This window comes from Peromyscus leucopus, chromosome 19, assembly GCF_004664715.2.
Source record: "Peromyscus leucopus breed LL Stock chromosome 19, UCI_PerLeu_2.1, whole genome shotgun sequence".
In the NCBI taxonomy this organism is placed as follows: Eukaryota; Metazoa; Chordata; class Mammalia; order Rodentia; family Cricetidae; genus Peromyscus; species Peromyscus leucopus.
The window spans coordinates 21,350,205-21,369,921 of record NC_051079.1 but is presented as its reverse complement, the minus strand read 5'-3'; the positions used below and the strand labels follow the sequence as shown (position 1 = coordinate 21,369,921).

General features: G+C 42.6%; 1 protein-coding gene across 2 annotated transcripts in view; it reads right to left on the bottom strand.

Annotated features, from left to right (window-relative positions):
* Positions 1–19,717, bottom strand: part of Wdr33 (WD repeat domain 33) — a 111,548-nt gene that overhangs the window by 78,749 nt on the left and 13,082 nt on the right. For both annotated transcript variants that reach the window (XM_028867073.2, XM_028867074.2), the window contains exon 2: positions 186–412. In XM_028867073.2, coding sequence (XP_028722906.1) covers positions 186–389 — 204 coding nt within the window. In that variant the 5' untranslated portion in view covers positions 390–412. The remainder of the gene's footprint in view (positions 1–185; positions 413–19,717) is intronic.

The window sequence follows — 19,717 nt, the reverse complement described above, 5'->3', positions numbered from 1 at the left end:
CTATGTTGGTAGTCACTTATTAGTTCACATACACTGTGGGTCATTTTTCAGAAGATGATTAATGAACTCTTTATCTAAAACGTTAATCCATCCCACTAATTCAAAAAATACCAGTAATACTTACTACCCTTTATTTAGTTTTTAAAAAAACTATTTTTTTGGCCATTAAAGTTCATTGGACTTACCTCCAAATACTTAATTACAGAAGGATTATAGTCTATGGTTTTCCGGTTTACAGCTTTCCTCATCCGTTTTCCATCAAAGGTAAGCTGCTGCATTGCCTGCTGCTGTGCAAAATCGGGGCGCTTATAAAACAGTTGTCGGGGTGCCTGGTGTTGAAACCTCGGCATATGGAAAAATCGTGGAGGAGAGCCAATTTCTGTAGCCATGGTGATGTTTTTCTACTAGGTCACTAGAATAGAAGAGGAAGTATTTTAAGTAGACGTATCAGCATGACAACCGTGCCTAAAAGCATATTTATTTTTTTAACCTGAAAACATTTTTAGACTTTAAAAAAAAAAAATATGCGTGGGTGTTCTGCCTGCAAGATCTGAAAAGGCTAGAAGAAGGCATCAGATACCCTGGGACTGGAGTTACGGATGGATATGAGCTGCCATGTGCATGCTGAAAATTAAACCTGGGTCATCTGGAAGAACAGCCAGTGCTCTTAACTGATGAACCATCTCTCCACTCCTAAGCTAAAACCAATTTTAAGTAGATACTTTTTCTTAATGCTATTTATCTATCTATCTTGGGTTTTTGAGACAGGGTTTCTTTGTGTAGCCCTGGCTGCCCTGGAACTAGCTCTGTAGACCAGACTGGCTTTGAAGTCACAGAGGGCTGCCTACCTCTGACTCCTGAGTGCTAGGACTTTAAAGCCGTGTGCCACCACTGGCCTAGCCACAATTTTTTTTTCTTTAAAGATAGAGCTTCTTTGTGTAGTTTCGGTGCCTGTCCTGGATCTCACTCTGTAGATCAGGCTGGCCTCAAACTCAGAGATCCACCTGGCTCTGCCTCCCAAGTGCTGGGATTAAAGGTGTGTGCCACTGCCGGCCCGCTACAAAATTTTTATGTATGTATTTATTTGCAGGAAGAGAGGACATGTGCTAAGAATTGTATGGAGGTGAGAAACTTGCAGGAATGGGTTCTCACCTCTCATCATGTGGATCCCAGGACTCAACTGTTAAAGGCAGCAGAAGCCTTTACCCTCTTTAACTAAGCCACCTTGCCAGCCCAGTGAACATTTTAGTTTTCCTCCTGTAGCGTCTGTTAACATTCAAACACTCTATTTATTAAATGAAACATGAGGCTGATACTATGGCTCAGTAGCAGAGTTTACCTAGGATGCATAAAGTCCTAGATTCAAATGGCAGCACCACTAAATAAATATAGGAACTAAAAGACCAAAACATTTGAGAGGGCTAATTTACAGAGTAAGTGCCAATAAACATCAATTGTAAAATTTGGCCAGATGGAAGAGAGTACAATGCATAATGACTTAGGGTATTGTGTTTGTTTATTTTGTGTTTCTTCTGGGGAAGAAAAGGCAAGCAACAACTTAGAATTAACATTTCTAAAACCTTACGTGTCCACACACACACACACACACACACACACACACACACACACACACACACACACACACAAACAGAGGCGGAGAAGGAAGTGATGGAAAACAGGAGCTGAATTAAGATTTTTATTTTTATTCATATGTGTGCACAAAGTGTGTGGGTGCCAGAACCCTTGGAGCTGAAATTACAGTGGCTGTTTGCCACCAACCTGGGTGCTGGGAACCAAACCTTGGCTCTCTTGAAGTCCTCTGCTCTACAACTGCTGAGCCATCTCTCCAGCTCCACCCACTACTAACATTTTCAAATAAAATTTTCATTTAGATATTTTACAGTCAACCTATTTTTAAGATTATCATAAAACTATTTTATCCTCTAGAAGTTGTAAAGCCTGACTTTCAAATTTCCCATCAGTAGCTGAATAAAGCAGCTGTAATTTCAGCATTGGGGAGATAAAAGCAGGGAAACACAAGTTCTTCTTTTGGTTTTTGGTTTTTTCTGAGACATGATTTCTCTGTGTAGCTCTGGCTGTCCTGGAACTCACTCTGTAGACCAGGCTGGCCTTGAACTCACAGACAAATCAACCTGCCTCTGCCTCCTAAGTGCTGGGATAAAAGGTGTGCACCACCACTGCTCAGCCACAATTGTTTTTACTGCAAAAGAAAGAATGCAATTTCCACTATTTTTCTGTTCTTTTATTTGGTTTATTTACTCTCCAGATACTTTATGGGGTTCAGAAAAAAATTGTGATATTCTTTAGGTAAAAATGGTCTTGGTGTCACCAGAGAGGTTTCACTCAGCAACTGATGGGAGTAGATGCAAAGAACCAGTCAAACATTAGGTGGAGCTTAGGGAATCAATCCTGCAGAAGGTTGAGGAAGGATTGTAGGAGCCTGAGGAGTCAAGACACAAGAAAATGGGCCACAGGCAGGAGAGATGGCTCAGTGGTTAACTGACTGTTCTTCCAGAGGTCCTGAGTTCAATTCCCAGCAACCACATGGTGGCTCACAACCATCTGTAATGAGATCTGGTGCCCTCTTCTGGCCTGCAGGGATACAAGCAGAAAGAACACTATATACATAAAAATCTTTAAAAATGATATATAGACAGAGAGAGAAAAGAAGAGAAAATGGGCCACAGAATCAACTGACCAGGGCTCATGGGGGCTCACAAAGACAGCTGGGGAGTCTGTATGGGCCTGACCTATGTCCTCTGCATATATGTTATGGTTGTGTAACTTGTTTCTGTGGGACACCTAACAATGGGAGTAGGGGCTGTCTCTAACTCTTTTGCCTGCTTTAGGGACCCTTCTCCTCCTACTGGGTTGCCCCATCCAGCCCTACGAAGGGATTTACCTAGATGTATTATAACTTGACAGTCCATGTTTGGCTGATGTCCCTGGGAGGCCTGCCCTTTTCTGAAGGGAAAGGAGGAGGAGTGGACTGCAGTTGGAATGTAATATATGAGAGAAGAAAAGGAAAAGGGGAAACAATGGTCTTGGTACTGCTCCATTCATCTGCATCACTTCAGTCCCGGTAAGTGTGTGAGGCAAGAGAGGTGGTAGTGATGGTGGGGAGAAAAAGAAATCCTGACTACACACCAAAACAAACAGGGTAACAAAATAGGTATTAATGTGTTACCTCTACAAGGAAGCAGTTCTTGATCTACAGCCCCAGCAGGTTAGTTTGTAACGAGATGAGAAGCATCCCACCTATTAGAGGTGTGTATGAATTTGATTGTGTACAAAAAGCACTTGAGAGTCTGGTGAGGAATCTGCTTACTCAGAAACCTCATGAACACATCTACATCTCAGCAATGAGATTTAAAAGCTTCAATCCAGATATCTAGGCCAATTTTTCTAAAGGCCTAGAATTTTTTCTAAATTTGTTTTGAGATATAGCCTCATTATGTAACCCAGTCTAGTTCTAAACTCAGAATCTTCCACTCTCTACCTCCCAAATGCTGAGTTGTGTGCCCAATCCCTTTAAAAATCGTATTTTGGGCCAGCCTGGGCTACAGAGTGAGTTCCAGGAAAGGCACAAAGCTACACAGAGGAACCCTGTGGGGGGGGGGGGTGTTAAGTCGGGCGGTGGTGGTGCATGCCTTTAATCCCAGGACTGGGGGGGGGGGCAGAGCCAGGAGGATCTCTGTGAGTTTGAGGCTACAAAGTGAGTTCCAGGAAAAAGTGCCAAAGCTACACAGAGAAACCCTGTATTGGGGGGATCATATTTTGGAACCAGTGGTGGTGGCAGCACACGCCTTTAATCCCACCCAGCACTGGGGAGGCAGAGGCAGGTGGATCTCCAAGTTCCAGGCCAGCCTGTTCTACAGAGTTCCAGTACAGTCAGGATTATACAGAGAAACCCCTGGGTATAGGGGCGGGAAGCATACTCTGAGGTGGCAAGATGGCTCAACAGTTAAAGGTACTTGCTGCCAAGCCTAACAACACAAGTTTGATTCCCAGGACTCACATGGTAGGAGAGCAGAACCAACCTCCCACCCCCAACTTCTGGAGGTCCTCTAATTTCTATACTCATGTGCTATCGGGGACTATGGGGGTCCAGCCCCTCAATAGTCCCCTCCCAGGGTCCGGGAACAATCTACAACCAGCTGATAATCTTTGATGAAATGAAATGAATCTATGTACACGAAACTCCTTAGTCCATATACTTTATTATTCTGTGACAGCTATAAGCTTATATTCTGCTCTCATATTTAGGTCATCTTTAGCCTGATTTCTCTCTACACTTGTCTGCGATCCCTCTAGGTTCTGTCTTAATTCCTTCATCTAGTTCTGCCCCTTCTAGGTTCTCATCCACTTTGTTCCTTCCCATATCATCTCCCCTCCCGTCTCCTCTCTCCTCTTCTTGTTCTACTTCATCTTGTTCTTCCCCATCTGGCTCTTTCTCATCTTCCATCTCGTTCCTCTAGTACTCTCCTGTAGCCCTTCAATCTACTTCTTCCCCATCTCAGTTTGTTCCTCTCAAGTTCTTACCCATCTAGTTCTTCCATTCTCTTCTCTCCTCTCTGTCCTCTGCTTTACCGTTATATATCTCCCCAAAATCACAATCCTCCCCTCCACCCAGGACACTCAGCCTGAACTTCCTCAGGCAGTGATTGTCCACTATCAGGATCAAATGGAGGGTTGATAAGAATTACAAAGAGGGGCACTAGTTGTTAATTACCATTTGTGACCCAAAGGGGAAGTGACTAATGAATTAACTAAAGGCTAAATATGGGTAATATCTAAGAAGAGGGATCTTACGTGCACAACTATAATCTTAAATGTGTTTGGTAAAAGATGTTAAAAATCTATAAGTTGCTAGGTCAATGGGAGAAAATAAAACTGTCTTTTTTCCTGTGGCTCCTATCTGTCCAAGCTGTCTGCCGTTTTTCTGTAGGGTGGGGAAAGTGTGCTCAGTCTCTAGGCAACCTGTGTACAGCTAGATGCCTCTGGTGATAGTTAAAGGGAGATCTGGAACTGGAGGTAAGGTTTGGGAAAGGAGGAAGTTAAGCTTAATTAGCACATCCACCAGGCCTTCTCAAACAGGTAGCCTGGATGCTTAAGTCTGTTCTTAGAGAGCACAGAGGTATCTCTGATAAGGTACTTTCCTCCATCCGGTGATGGACCTGGCCGGATGCTACCAATAATGATAATTACAGGGAGGCTTGAACTGGGAGTTCTGGCTGAGCATAGCTGTTAGCACAGAAGGTTATCTAAATATTCCTAGAAGTGGTTAGGTAAGTAGTTAGAGGTCTATAAAGTTAGTAAGGCTGTAAGAAAGGAGGGGTCTGAGCTAAATTGTGTAAAGCTATTACTTAATGTCTACCTGACCTAGGCGGTGTCCCCTTGTGGAATTTACCTTAAGTCAGGAGACTCGCCTGTGGGTTGTTATCACTGTTAATCCTCGGAAATTGGGTAACCACCTGGGTGATGTCTCCTTTAGTCCTTGAAAGTGGCTAGGGGAGATATCTGATTCCAGAGAAAGCCTTTCCTGAGGCTGTTCTCCAAATGCCTGGAATGTGTATGTCCAGAGAGAAATCAGTCTACACTGTTAGCCCTTCTTAGGGAAAAGTCAATTGGGAAAACTATGAAGGCACACATGATTTTCATAACAGAAGACAGCTGATATATAACAAGCCAAGTAACACCAAAAACTCCTTGGGCTTTGGCTTCCTCTGGAGGAATTCCCTGATCCCACCAGGTAGTGACTTTGCCATAACCAGCTGAGTTCTTTGATATATTCCTGCGGCCCGCAGCAATGTGCATGTATACTTGTATACATATACACATACATACATGCATGCATACACACACACCCCACAAAATAAATGTAGTATTTTTAAGTAAAATAAAAAAAGAACAAAAATAAAAATCCTTAAGTTTAGGGAATAGAGTGTAGGGTACTGCGGATTGAGTCTCTAGCATCTCACAAGTAGTAACACTGAGGTACAGCCTCAAGCCCAAAAAAAAGCATACTTAGAAAGTTCTATTTTTTACAATTATAAATTTTCTTTTTCTTTCTTTCTTTTTTTTTTTTTTTTTTTTTTTTTTGGTTTTTCGAGACAGGGTTTCTCTGTGTAGTTTTGGTGTAAATTTTCTAATTTTACTGGAATAAAATGAGTTTTGATAACAAAAAAATTATACTAGTTATAACATGTATAATGTTGGAAGTGTGTGAAATGAAAGCAGCCAAACACAAAAGGCCACATGTCATGACTCTCTTTATATGAAAAACCCAGAGAAAGCCTCTTAACTACAGGTTACAAGAGTCCAGGAAGAAAGGAATGAAAATGTGACTACTCCTTCCAGGATAATAAAGGGGTTGGAACCAGGAAGAGGAGGCAGCTATACAACACTGAATGTGCTAAATGAGCCAAATGGTACACTTTAAAATGGCTTAAAAGCTAGGCCGTGGTGCACGCCTTTAATCCCAGCACTCAGGAGGCAGAGGCAGGCGGATCTCTGAGTTTGAGGCCAACTTGGTCTACAGAGGGAGTTCTAGGACAGCCAGGGCTACACAGAGAAACCCTGTTTTGAAACACACACTTCCCCCCTCCCTCCTGCCTAAGAGACCCTAAAAAATGGGAAATTTAATCTATTTAAGGAAAAATTCAAATCGATATCAAATGAAATAATAACAAAGCTGATGACTGTTGAAGACAGATGCTTCAACTGGAGAGAGCACTAACCAAGACCCAATCAAGGATTGATGGCATGAATGACTAAGGTCCAATGCAAAACAAGCAAGTTGGTGAACAGAACTGGTTCAGCAAGGGCTGGTAAAGTGCTTGTCCCAACTGTAGCACCACATATACCCAGGCTGATGGCAAATACCTGTATCCCTGGCACTAGGGATAAATGAGAACTCTCAGAAACTCAGGACCACCCCTGGCTACTCTGCAAGTTAAAAGCCAACTTGGATTGGGGGGGGGGGAGGTGCAGACAGAGAGCAAGGACAGTGAGTTCCAAACTATATAGTCAGTGAGATCCTGTCTCAGAAAAATATATAAAACCAAATCAAGTTAAGTGTTCTGAGAAAGGTCTTCTTGTTTTGTCTTCTTAAATGGCCAAAGTTCTACTCACGTTAAAGAAACCAGAATTCTGGAATGATGAAAAAGAGCAAAACAAAACAAAAACCCAGGGGTGAGGAGTGGCGCGTTCACACACCTTTAGTCTCAGCACTGGGGAGGCAGAGGCAGGCAGATCTCTGTGAGTTCCAGGACAGCAAATGCTACACAGAGAAACCCTGTCTCAAAAAAAAAGGATGTGTGTGTGAGACTATACTGTAAAACAAAATTCAGAACATTAAATATTAGATATTTCTGTCAAATGCTATAAAACTTTTTTCTCTCCCCACCTTGTAAAACTTTGATGTAAATGTTTCCCCCCCCCCTCCAACTAGGTAAAACTTTTGTTTGCACTTTAAAGATCCTGCCGCAGTCTCAGAACTCAATGCCTTTTCTTTATTTGATGTCTTTAATTTCCTTTGCTCTGATTCTTTTAAACCAGGAAATTAAGAAAAACGGTGAGGTTAAGCCAGGTGGTGTCAGTGCAGGCCTTTGATCCCAGCACTCAGGAGGCAGAGGCAAGTGGATCTCTGTGAGTTCGGGCCAGTCTGGTCTACAGAGGGAGTTTCAGGGCAGCCAGGGCTACAGAAACCCTGTCTCAAAAAACCAAAAAACAAAAAGAGTAAGGTTAGCCCCAGCACTGGGGAAAGTTACCACCTGCTTCAAGGTGAAGCCAAGTGAGCTCCCTGCCCCAGTGTGCTGCTCCTTCCCGTCCTGCTGGTCAGAAGGAAAGCCTGCCTTGTTGAGACACTTTAACTGGAGGGGTGGGCTCTTCCTTTGTGACACCTAACTGATTTCTAAGACTAAGGCCCAGGAAGATAGCTCAGCAGTTTAAATGCTTGCCACCAAGCCTGATGATTTCCCAGGAGCCACATGGTGTAAAGGAAGGAACCAATGCCACCATGTTGTCCTCTGATGTCCACACACACACACCATGTTATCCTCTGATGTCCATCCACACACACACCATGTTATCCTCTGATGTCCATCCACACACACACCGAGACTATAATAACCCTTTAATTACCGTAGTAAAAGGTGTATGTACAATTGCTAAACAAACTTCTATTCTAAGAGCAACAAAGGTAGAATGAGCCGGGTGGTAGTGGCCCATGCCTTTAATCCCAGCACTGGAGAGTCAGACAGAAGACCTCTGTGAGTTCTAGGTCAGCCTAGTCTACAGAATAAGTTCCAGGACAGCCAAAACTGTTACATAGAGAAACCTTGTCTTTAAAAAAAAAAAAAAACAGAGCTGGGGAGATGGCTCAGAGGTTAAGAGCACTGGCTGCTCTTCATGAGGTCCTGAGTTTAATTCCCAGCAACCACATAGTACCTCACAGCCATCTGTAATGGGGTCTAGTGCCCTCTTCTGGCATACAAGCAGAACAGGGTATACATAGCAAATAAATAAATCTGAGGAGAGAGAGAACAAAAACAAAAAAAATTAAATGAATAGAAAGGAATTCAAGAGAGCTGATATTCAAACTGGATTTAAATGGGAGGACTATGACCAGCCAGCACCAAAAAAAGAAGGAAAAGAAAATATTTAAAGAGCACTGAAAGGACACACTGTGTCCTGTCATCAAGACACAAATCAGTCATCAAGAGTTTAAAAGTACAGAAGATGACTGGAGAGGCACTCAACAGTTAATAGTGCTTGCTGCTCTTCCAGAACCCCAAGTTCAGGTCCCAGCATCCAATTCCTCTGTCCTCCACAGGCTCCACACACATGCAGCATACACAGAGAGATACACACTATACACATAAACAAAAATTAAAATAATCTTTATCTTCAAGTACAAAAGAGCTCAAAGAGTGATCCTGGAGAACAGTTCAGTAGGTAAGGGCCCCAGTTTGAATCCCCAGGAAGCACAAAAAGCCAGGCACAGTGGGACACTTCCATAAGCCCAGCACTGGCGGCAGCACGGACAGATGAAGTCCTAGAGCTCAATGGACAGCCAGTTTAGTAAAATCAGCAAGCTCCAGGTTCTGTGGAAAACTTTGTCTCAAAAACTTTAGTGGAGAAGCTGGGCATGATGGCATACACCTTTAATTTCAGCACTCAGGAGGCAGAGGCAGGCAGCTCTCTAGGTTTGAGACCAGCCCAGTCTATACACAAAACAACCAGGGTCACTCGTGCAATCATGAAAGAAGGCAGCCGGGCGGAGGTGGCGCACGCCTTTAATCCCAGCACTCGGGAGGCAGAGCCAGGTGGATCTCTGTGAGTTCGAGGCCAGCCTGGACTACCAAGTGAGTCCCAGGAGAGGCGCAAAGCTACACAGAGAAACCCGGTCTCGGAAAAACCAAAAAAAAAAAAAAAAAAAAAAAAAAAAAAAAAAAAGAAGAAGGTTGAGCTGGGTGGTGGCGCACGCCTTTAATCCCAGCACTCGGGAGGCAGAGCCAGGAGGATCTCTATGAGTTCGTGGCCCGCCTGGTCTACAAAGTGAGTTCCAGGAAAGGCACAAAGCTACACAGAGAAGGGGGGGGGGGGCACGGGGCGCAAAACAAAACAAAATGAAAGCTGAAGTCAACCTCTGGCCTCCATACACAAGCACACACATGTGTCTACAAACACATGTACATACACCCACATGAACTTGCCCCTCCAGCACACATAAGTGATGTGAGGCTCTACTGCCACTGTTACTACTACCATTCCCAGGATGACGGCAATAGGGATACAGACAGGATTACAACACAAATCAGCCTCTGAAAACCTAAAACAGGTGTGGTGGGCCAAGACTATAATCTAGGTAAATGGAAGGTCATCCTTGCCTATGGGCTAAATTCAAGGCCCTCTGCGCTACAGAAGACGGGGGGGGGGGGGGGGGCGCGGCCGCGTGGCCCGCAGAACTAACAGCTTAATGTGAGAAGACATTTTTGGAAGATACTTGAAGAGAAGAAAGAAACAAATTAAATAAAGCCATCTCTCATTCATTCAGCTTATTCCAGGTCATCATCATGTTTTCCCTAAAAGAACACAGTTCAAAATAAGCCTAAACCACCTAGTTCAAACTATAACATCAGAGAGTACAGAAAGCATCTCATGTTGTTTACACTAAGCTCTCAGCTTTTGGCAGATTCCCATAAAGAAAAGTCACACACAATAATAACATGTTTCACATTGGGCATGGCAGTCCATGCCTTTAATCCTAACACTCAGAGGTGGTGGCAGGTGAGTCTCTGAGTTCGAGGCCAGCCTGGTCTATAGAGTGAGTCCAGGACAGCCAGGGCTACACAGAGAAACCTGTCTCAAAAAATTAAAAAAAGAAAACCTGTTTCACAAATAAAGTTTTTACTTTCAAATGTGTAATTAAAAAATAATTTGGGACTTGGGAGATCACTCAGCAAGTAAAGTGTTTGCCACAGAAGTGTTAGGATCAGAGTTTGGGTTCCCACTACCCATGTAACTGCCAAGAGGGCATGGCAGCCCACCTGTCATCCCAGTGATGGAAGGTAGAAATGGGATCCCCAGAGTGTATCCCAGGGTTCTTAGAGTAGGTCAATCAGTGTGCTCTGGATTAAGTGAGAGTCCCCGACTCAATATAAAAAGTAGAGAGCAATAAAGTTATACAATCTCAACTTCCGCCTTCCATCCACATGCATGAATGCATTTCCACACACAATGCACACAACAAACATGCAAAAAGCCCTTCAAAAACAAAAACAGACTTAAAATGTTTTTATACTGAGAGAGAGAGCCTCCCTGTTCAGTCAGGAGGAGCTGGGCAGGTGGCTTAGCAGTAAAAGCTGTCATTGCTCTTTCAGAGGTTCCATTCTTAGAGTACAACTAACAGCTCACAGCCACCCAGAACTCCAGTTTCAGGATATTTAATACCTTCTGACCTCCATGAGCTACTACTGCACACACATGTGATACATATACATATTCCCAGAAACACAGACACACATATAAAGTAAGTATTCTGAAAAACAAACACTACCCAGGAGACTAAGTATTCCAAAAGGTCTATGTCGAGGTTAGTCAGTATCTATCTGCCATCTCCTAAGGGTCTTTGTTCAATGGGGACTCCTGCTCCTTTTTCTTGCTTCCAGTCTGTGTTTGCTTGTTACAAAAAAGAACAGTTTCTAAATAAATTTCCCTGATATGGCTGGGTGTGGTGGCACATACCTTTAGTGCCAGCACTCAGGAGGCAGAGGCAAGCCTGGGTCTAAGTTCCAGGCCAGCCTGGTCTACATAGTGAATTCTAGAGAAGTAAGAGCTATGTAGTGAGACCCTATCTCAAAAAAAAATAAATAAATAAATAAAAATAAACCCTGCTTGTTCAGGATTCTTGTTTTTTTTTTTTTTTAAATATAGGGTCTCATTATTTAGACTGGGCTGACTTTGAACTCAAGGTGCCCTCCAAATTCTTGTACCTTCCAAATTCTGACAGACTTTACGCAAAACTAGAACACCACTAAGAACAGCAAATGTGCCTGCAGAGTGTAGAGCACACCTGTAGTCCCAGTATGTGGGAGGTAGAAACAGAAGGATCAGGAGTTTGGCTACATACCAAGTTTGAGACCAGCCTCAGCTACATGAGACAGGGAGAAAGAAAAAGGAACAGGAGGGAGGGAGGGAGAGGAGGGGAGAGGCCAACCATTCACTGATACCCAGCCGAGGGGCCACAGAGTTGGGGTCTAGTATAACAGAAACTATTACCAGAGGCAAAGTCAGCCTTTCAGCACAGGTAAGAAACATGCATTCAAAACTAACACCCAGCCTCCTCCTACAGTCTCAGAAGACTAACCTTGGTTACATATATGAATATATTAGTATACTGTGATTTTGTGCTGGCACAACAGGAAACTTTTTAAGGAGACAAATGTTTGAAATAGTTTCCTCTAACCTTTAAAACAGTATGTCCTTAGGTTTTTCTGTTTTGTTTTGTTTTGTTTTGTTTTTGTTGTTGTTGTTGTTGTTGTTGTTGTTTTTTAAAGAGGAGGAGAAGTGGTTAACTGGGCCAGTAATGAAACTATCAACATGTTCACTTTTTTCATTTTGTTCTAACATTAATAAATAGGAATCTTGCCTGGTGTGGTGGCATACGCCTTTAACCCAAAACTTAGGGAGGACAAGGCAGGCTACAGGCAGCCAGGGCTACACAGAAAACCCTTTCTGGAAAAACCAAATTAATTAAACAGGAATCCTGAATAAATCAATAATTATACAGAAACCATTCTGTCACATAAAGGACAAACAAGGAAAGAAGCCATTAAACATGTAGAGTCCTCCTCCCACCAAGTCCTTTTTTTGTTACTTGGTCAGTAGGTTACTAGCCTTCTTTATATGAAAAATAATCTTCACAGAAAATTGGTTTAGTTCTCAGTAACCTGTCCCTGACCTCTGAGCTATCCAACAATTCTTCTAGGCAGGACTGAAATCCAACCAACTGGCTTCCCTTTCACAGCTCTTCTCCAAGACTCCCACAACCTCAGTGCAAGTTGTAGTTACAACAACCCCTGCATCCAAACAAAGGCAAAGGCACTGGGTTGACCACCAATGCTTTCCATACTGCATTTATCTCCAGTCACCCCCACTTGGCTTTCACAGACCTTACAAGGCTACATCTATTGAGAAGCCTGTGGGCCAGCCCAAGCCTGTACAATGTGCACAATCTGCTAGGCCAACTCCCAGACCACACTGTGGTTCATGACATAAACAATATTGTTAGCTACACAAAATATCATCACTCTGCATTTCCAAGCACAGGAGTTAGTTTTACTCTACACTCTTCTAAATTTCCCTTGGCATCTCTCCTTGACTTTAACAAATGCCATGCTACACAAAAGACATCCTTACAGGTGGCTTGGCACCGAGCTGAAGGCTCAGCAGTGACACAATGTAGTGCACCTTCACTGCAGTGGTAGGTATCTGAATCTGCTCAAAAGGATAGATTCTATGCTGCCATTTACATCTTTTTTTAACTTCCTTTTTTGAGACAGGCTCTCACAGGTCAGCCTGCCTCAGTCTCCTGTGCTAGGATTAAAGGCCTGCAACACCAGGCCCAGCTTTGCTTTTCTGTTTTTTCTTACTCTGAGTAAGTTTTCCGTTTTGATTTTGTTTGTTTTAATAGATAGGGCACAAATATTCCTTTTTTCTCCAACGCTACAATAAAAAAGCCATAATCAAGTGTAACAAACTAAAATAATAAAATATAAAACTTAAGTTTTGATATGACATTTCTGAAATGACAAACAATAACTGGGGACCATATTAATGAATGCCAGAAGTTATGGATGAGTATAGGTGGGTATGCTTATAAAAGGGGATGTTTTATGTTGATAGACTACTATTTAACTATCATAGTGGATATACAAGCAAATAATAACAATACATAATAAAACTGCAGAGAGCTGGGCGGTGGTGGCGCACGCCTTTAATCCCAGCACTCGGGAGGCAGAGGCAGGCAGATCTCTGTGAGTTCGAGGCCAGCCTGGGCTACCAAGTGAGTTCCAGGAAAGGCGCAAAGCTACACAAGAGAAACCCTGTCTTGAAAAACCAAAAAAAAAAAACCTGCAGAGAACCAGACTCATACATGTACACCTAAAACTGACAAATATCTTCACAATAAATACTCTTTCTTGTAACAGTTTTGCAACTGGAAGAAACTGTATAGAGTACACAGGATCTCTCGTTTGTTTGTTTGTGCATGTGTATGAGAGAGAGCACTCACCTGCCACCATGCACTTGTAAAAAAGTCAGAGGACAAGCTGAGCAGTGGTGGCATACACCTTTAATCCTAGCACTTGGGAGGCAGAGGCAGGTGGATCTCTGTGAGTCTGAGGACAGCCTGGTCTACAGAGCAGGTTGCAGGACAGCCAGGGCTACACAGAGAAACCTGGTCTTGAAAACACACACGCACAAATGCATGGCCAGCTCTATTTGGACCTTTTTGCCCTTTAAAAAAACAAAAAACAAAAACAAAAAACCCTCCATTTTGTTTTTTCAAGACAAGGTTTCTCTGTGTAGCCCTGGAACACAGTCTGTAGACCAGGCTGTCCTCAAACTCACAGAGATCCTCCTGCTTCTGCCTCCCAAGGGCTAGGATTAAAGGTTTTCACCACCACCGCCTGGCTCACACTTACAAAATAATCATTTTCATAAACACTCCAGACCCAAGTACCATGGCACATGTTTTAATCCCAGCCAGAGGTAGGCTCTGGAAGTTGGAGGCCAGCCAGAACTAAGAAAGCTAGGTAGAGTGAGATCCTGGTCTCAAAAAGCATACTGGTCTCAAAACTGACTTGAGTTAGCTCAGCCTGGACTACGAACTCAAGATACAAAAAAACTCAAAAAAACTCAAGTTTTTTGAGATACCCCCGTCTCAAAAAACTAAACCAAAATAAAGTAAAATCACCACTGGTCTCATCAGAAAATGTACCAATTATGCGAAACACCAACTTCACAGTAACAGATACATATTTAACATAATTTAAGTATTAAAAACTCAATTTTTTGTCGATGATAACAAATAACTGTTTTTCCTTAAAGCAATAGACTATCCTCACATATTTCCAAAAAAAAGGATAAATGGCATGTCCTCACATTTTTTTCAACTACATTCTATATAGACTTTATATATTTTATAAAGAGAAGGAGGGGGCTGGAGAGATGGCTCAGTGGTTAAAAGCACTAGCTGCTCTTCCAGAGGACTCAGATGGGTTCAATTCCCAGAACTTACATGGCAGCTCACAACTGTAACTCCAAGTGTCAGGGTACCCAACACCCTCATACAGACATACATGCAGGCAAAACACCAATGCACATTAAAAAAATAAAATAAAAAAATAAAGAGAAGGAAGAAAAATGCAAACCCACACTATGGAACATGTGACTTTGTTATTTCCTTCCACCTTTACATGAGTTCCAAGGATACAATTCCAAGTCATCAAGATCTGTTTGCAGGCCAGGCAGTGGTGGCGCACACCTTTAATCCCAGCACTCAGGAGCTAGTTCCAGGACAGCCAGGGCTGTTACACAGAGAAACCCTGTCTTGGGGAAGGGGGTGGGGGTGGGGGATTTGCTTGCACTTTTACCCACTAACCCATCTTACCAACCCACCTCCCAACTAGCAATATGCTTTCCCACCGCCCCATCCCCGTCCCTCCTTTTTCTAAAGACAGGGTTTCACTGTGTAGCTGGCTGGCATGGAATTAGCTATAGACTAGGCTGCCCTTAAACTCAAGAGATCTACCACCTCTGCCTGCCAGTGCTGGGATGAAAGGTGTGCACCCCCATACTGGGCCCAGCAGTGATGCTTTTAAGGTTCTTCCGTATCTTTTTTACAGTTGATATGTAGCAGGAATCTTAAAAGTTCTTATTAATAAAATCAAACCCGAGGTCAGTTATTGGGGTCCATGCTGGTAGATCAGAGAGACAGAACAAACCACAGCTATCTCACCTTGCCAATTCCTCAGCTGGTCCTGTTTCCTGGTCCTGTTTCCTCAGACTGGAAGCTTCTGAGTCCTCATCCGGAATGGGTCTCAGCTGAATTACTGCTCAAAAGCCTGAATGCTTAACCAGCCAAAATCTTCTAGTTTCTGGCCCCCACGCCTTATATATCTTTCTGCTACCACCACTCCCTGGGATTAAAGGCTGGCTTTCTGGGATTAAAGGCGTGTCACCATGCTTGGCTATTTCCAATGTGGCCTTGAATTCACAGAGATCCAGAGGGATTTCTATCTCTGGAATGCTAGGATTAAAGGTGTGAGTGCCACCATTTTCTAGCCTTTGTATCTAGTGGCTGTCTGTTCTCTGACCCCAGATAAATGTATTAGAGTACACAATATTTTGGGGAACACAATACCACCACATTGATACATTATCATCACAGGGTTATGCTACCTATGACCTAGTGAAGGGCATTCTGGTTGCTTCCCTGGTTTGCTATGTAGTGTAACTGCCATAAACATTAATGTGCAGATTTTTCTGAGAAATTATTTAACTTTTGTATAAAGTACAGTTGCTACACTATATGTAAAAGGATGCTTCTGCATCCAAAGTGGCTGCTTCATTTTGTATTCCCACCAGAAATGAATGACAGCTTGTTATGTTAGGTGTGCTGCTTTTTGTGGGGGGGGAGAGGATTTGATGTTGTGTGTTTTGAGATAAGGTCTCACTACATAGCTCTGGCTCACCTGGTAAGTTATGTATAGCCTAAGCTGGCCTCAAATTGGAGTCCTAAGATTGTAACAGTGTGCACACAAGCATAATGCCCAGCTCAGCATCATTCCACATGCTTATTTTGACATCCATATGCTAATGTTTCTATTCAGATCTTTCTGTCCATTTTCTTAAATCGAATTAGTTTTTTAAATTATGTTTTATGAGCTCTTTGTATGTTTTAGATATCTCATTCTTAATGAGTCTTTTTGTTTTGTTTTGTGTGGTGGTATTGTGTTCTCCAAAATATTGTGTACTCTAATAAATTTATCTGGGGTCAGAGAACAGACAGCCACTAGATACAAAGGCTAGAAAATGGTGGCACTCACACCTTTAATCCTAGCATTCCAGAGATAGAAATCCCTCTGGATCTCTGTGAGTTCAAGGCCACATTGGAAATAGCCAAGCATGGTGACACGCCTTTAATCCCAGAAAGCCAGCCTTTAATCCCAGGGAGTGGTGGTAGAAAGCAAAAAGATATATAAGGCGTGAGGACCAGAAACTAGAAGATTTTGGCTGGTTAAGCATTTGGCTGGTTAAGCATTCAGGCTATGGAGCAATACAGTTCAGCTGAGACCCATTCGGGATGAGAACTCAGAGGCCTCCAGTCTGAGGAGACAAGACCAGCTGAGGATCCGGCGAGGTGAGATAGCTGTGGTTTGTTCTGTCTCTCTGATCTACCAGCATGGACCCCAATAACTGGCCTCAGGTTTGATTTTATTAATAAGAACTTTTAAGATTCCTGCTACATCTGGCGCCCAACGTTTGTGTTACGAATTCATGAAAAAGCTGTTTGCCTGTGGCCTTGTGAGCCCCAGCTCAGGCCCAAGCTACACTCAGCCAGTTGTGGTGGCGCACACCGGTAGGATTTGCTGAAGGAGACAGAGGCAGGAAGATCCCGAGTTTGAGGCCGGCCTAGGAGGCTTGGGAGAAGCTTTGGTCCTGACTTAGCCACAAACAGTGGTGGGACCATGGAAGCAGTGGCTACTGCTCCACGTTGCCAGCTCCTTTTCATCGTGTTGGTGACTGTGGTGATGCTGCTACCTGGGACAAAGGGTTTACTGCTGCTGGTTCAGAGAAGAATTGCCAGGACCATCGTGTTACAAGAAAGCATCGACAAAGGTCAGTTTGGAAAAGTTTGGCACGACAAATGGTGGGGAAAAATTGCTGTGAAGATTTTCTGTTCTAGGGAAGAATGTTCATGGTTCCGAGAGACAGACATTTATCAGACTGTGATTGCTCCAAACCACAGAGGAGGCAAAAAAAAAAAAAAAAAAAAAATCCGCAGGGTACCAGGACCATGCCTAACAGTGACTTTGAAATCTTCAAAAAGATGACAGGATCCTACAACGATGATTCCACATGGACTATGATAAAGCCATTAAGCCGATTAACACCATGGAAAAATCGACTTTGGACTACAAACTGGTCAGAACAATTTCGAGAGGACTAGTTGAGATGATCCAGCCTGACAGACTACTCAAACAAGGACTTGAAACAAGCCCTGAACTTTCCTATTATCCAGAGACTGGACAAATGATACAGGACTTGATGATTAACCCAAAAATTTTCTTTTCAAGATTCCCTAAAGATATCTTCACCCCTAGAAAGCAAAAAGAAAAAGAGAATATAGATATGAGATAGATCATAGAATCTACTCTGAGAAAAAAAGATAAAGAAATAATAGGATAAATAGGTAGATCATTGAATCTACACTGAAGAAAAAGGGGAAGATATAAAAATGACAAAAGGTAGACTAATGAATCTATTATGAAAAGAAAGGAGAAAGAATATGGATATGATAAGATAAAAAGGGAGATTATGGAATTTACTTTTAAAAAGGAACTACTTGTTTTAAATAAGGTAAGTAATGAAAATTTTTTGGTCTGAGTTTATCAGACGTTACTGGACTGGACATTGTTAATATATATAATGGAGTTTTTATCTGAATCTGTCAAATGTTAATGGACTAGACATCATTAATGTAATTTTTGGCTGTATATATTGTATATACTTATTGGATAGTTTTTTCTTGTATTAGTTATAAGCTTTTTTTAATTTTAGACAAAAAGAGAGGAGATGTGGTGGTATTGTGTTCTCCAATAAATTTATCTGGGGTCAGAGAACAGACAGCCACTAGATACAAAGGCTAGAAAATGGTGGCACTCACACCTTTAATCCTAGCATTCCAGAGATAGAAATCCCTCTGGATCTCTGTGAGTTCAAGGCCACATTGGAAATAGCCAAGCATGGTGACACGCCTTTAATCCCAGAAAGCCAGCCTTTAATCCCAGGGAGTGGTGGTAGAAAGCAAAAAGATATATAAGGCGTGAGGACCAGAAACTAGAAGATTTTGGCTGGTTAAGCATTTGGCTGGTTAAGCATTCAGGCTATGGAGCAATACAGTTCAGCTGAGACCCATTCGGGATGAGAACTCAGAGGCCTCCAGTCTGAGGAGACAAGACCAGCTGAGGATCCGGCGAGGTGAGATAGCTGTGGTTTGTTCTGTCTCTCTGATCTACCAGCATGGACCCCAATAACTGGCCTCAGGTTTGATTTTATTAATAAGAACTTTTAAGATTCCTGCTACAGGTTTGGTTTTTTGTTTTTTTTTGGGGGGGGGGATGAGACAGGGTCTCTCTTGGATGGCCTGGAACTTTCTATGTAGACCAGGCTGGCCTTGAACTCAGAGATTCATCTGTCTCTGCCTCCTGAGTACTTGTGATTAAAGGTGAGCACCACCATGTCTGGTGGGATATCTTTTTCAAACATTTTCTCAGGATCTACGGTTTTTCTTATTCTTTTAACTTAATTTTGTTTATATTTATTTTTGAAGCACTAGGTATCAAACCCAGGCCCTTGCACACAACTAGACAAGTATCTCTAACACTGAGCTCTAAATTTATTTTGAATATTACACATAATTCCTAGTAACCAGGTCAGCAGGTTCAGGATCCAACACCTACTTCTCATACCTGCACTCAAACATGTGCAAACCCACAATCAAACACACACATATATAGAAAATTAATTTAATATTCATTTTATGCAATATGATTCTGTATTTTAATGAACCCAGTTTCACACACTGACCATAATCAAGATATAGAAACTGGGGCTAAAGATACAGCTCAGTTGGCAGATGCTTTTGCTAGCACGCCTGAATGAAGCTCTGGGTTTGAACTATACTACACAAACCAAGTTTAGTGGCATATATCTATAATCGTGGCACTCAAGAGGTAGCAGCAGGAAGATCAGAAGTTCAAGATCATGTTCAGCTACACAGTGAGTTTGAGGAGAGCCAGAGATGACACCTATCATTACACTTACAGTCTCTCTTTCTCTACACACACACACCTCATTCCCACATATATCCTATACTGTTCCTTGTACCGGTCTCCAGCATTAC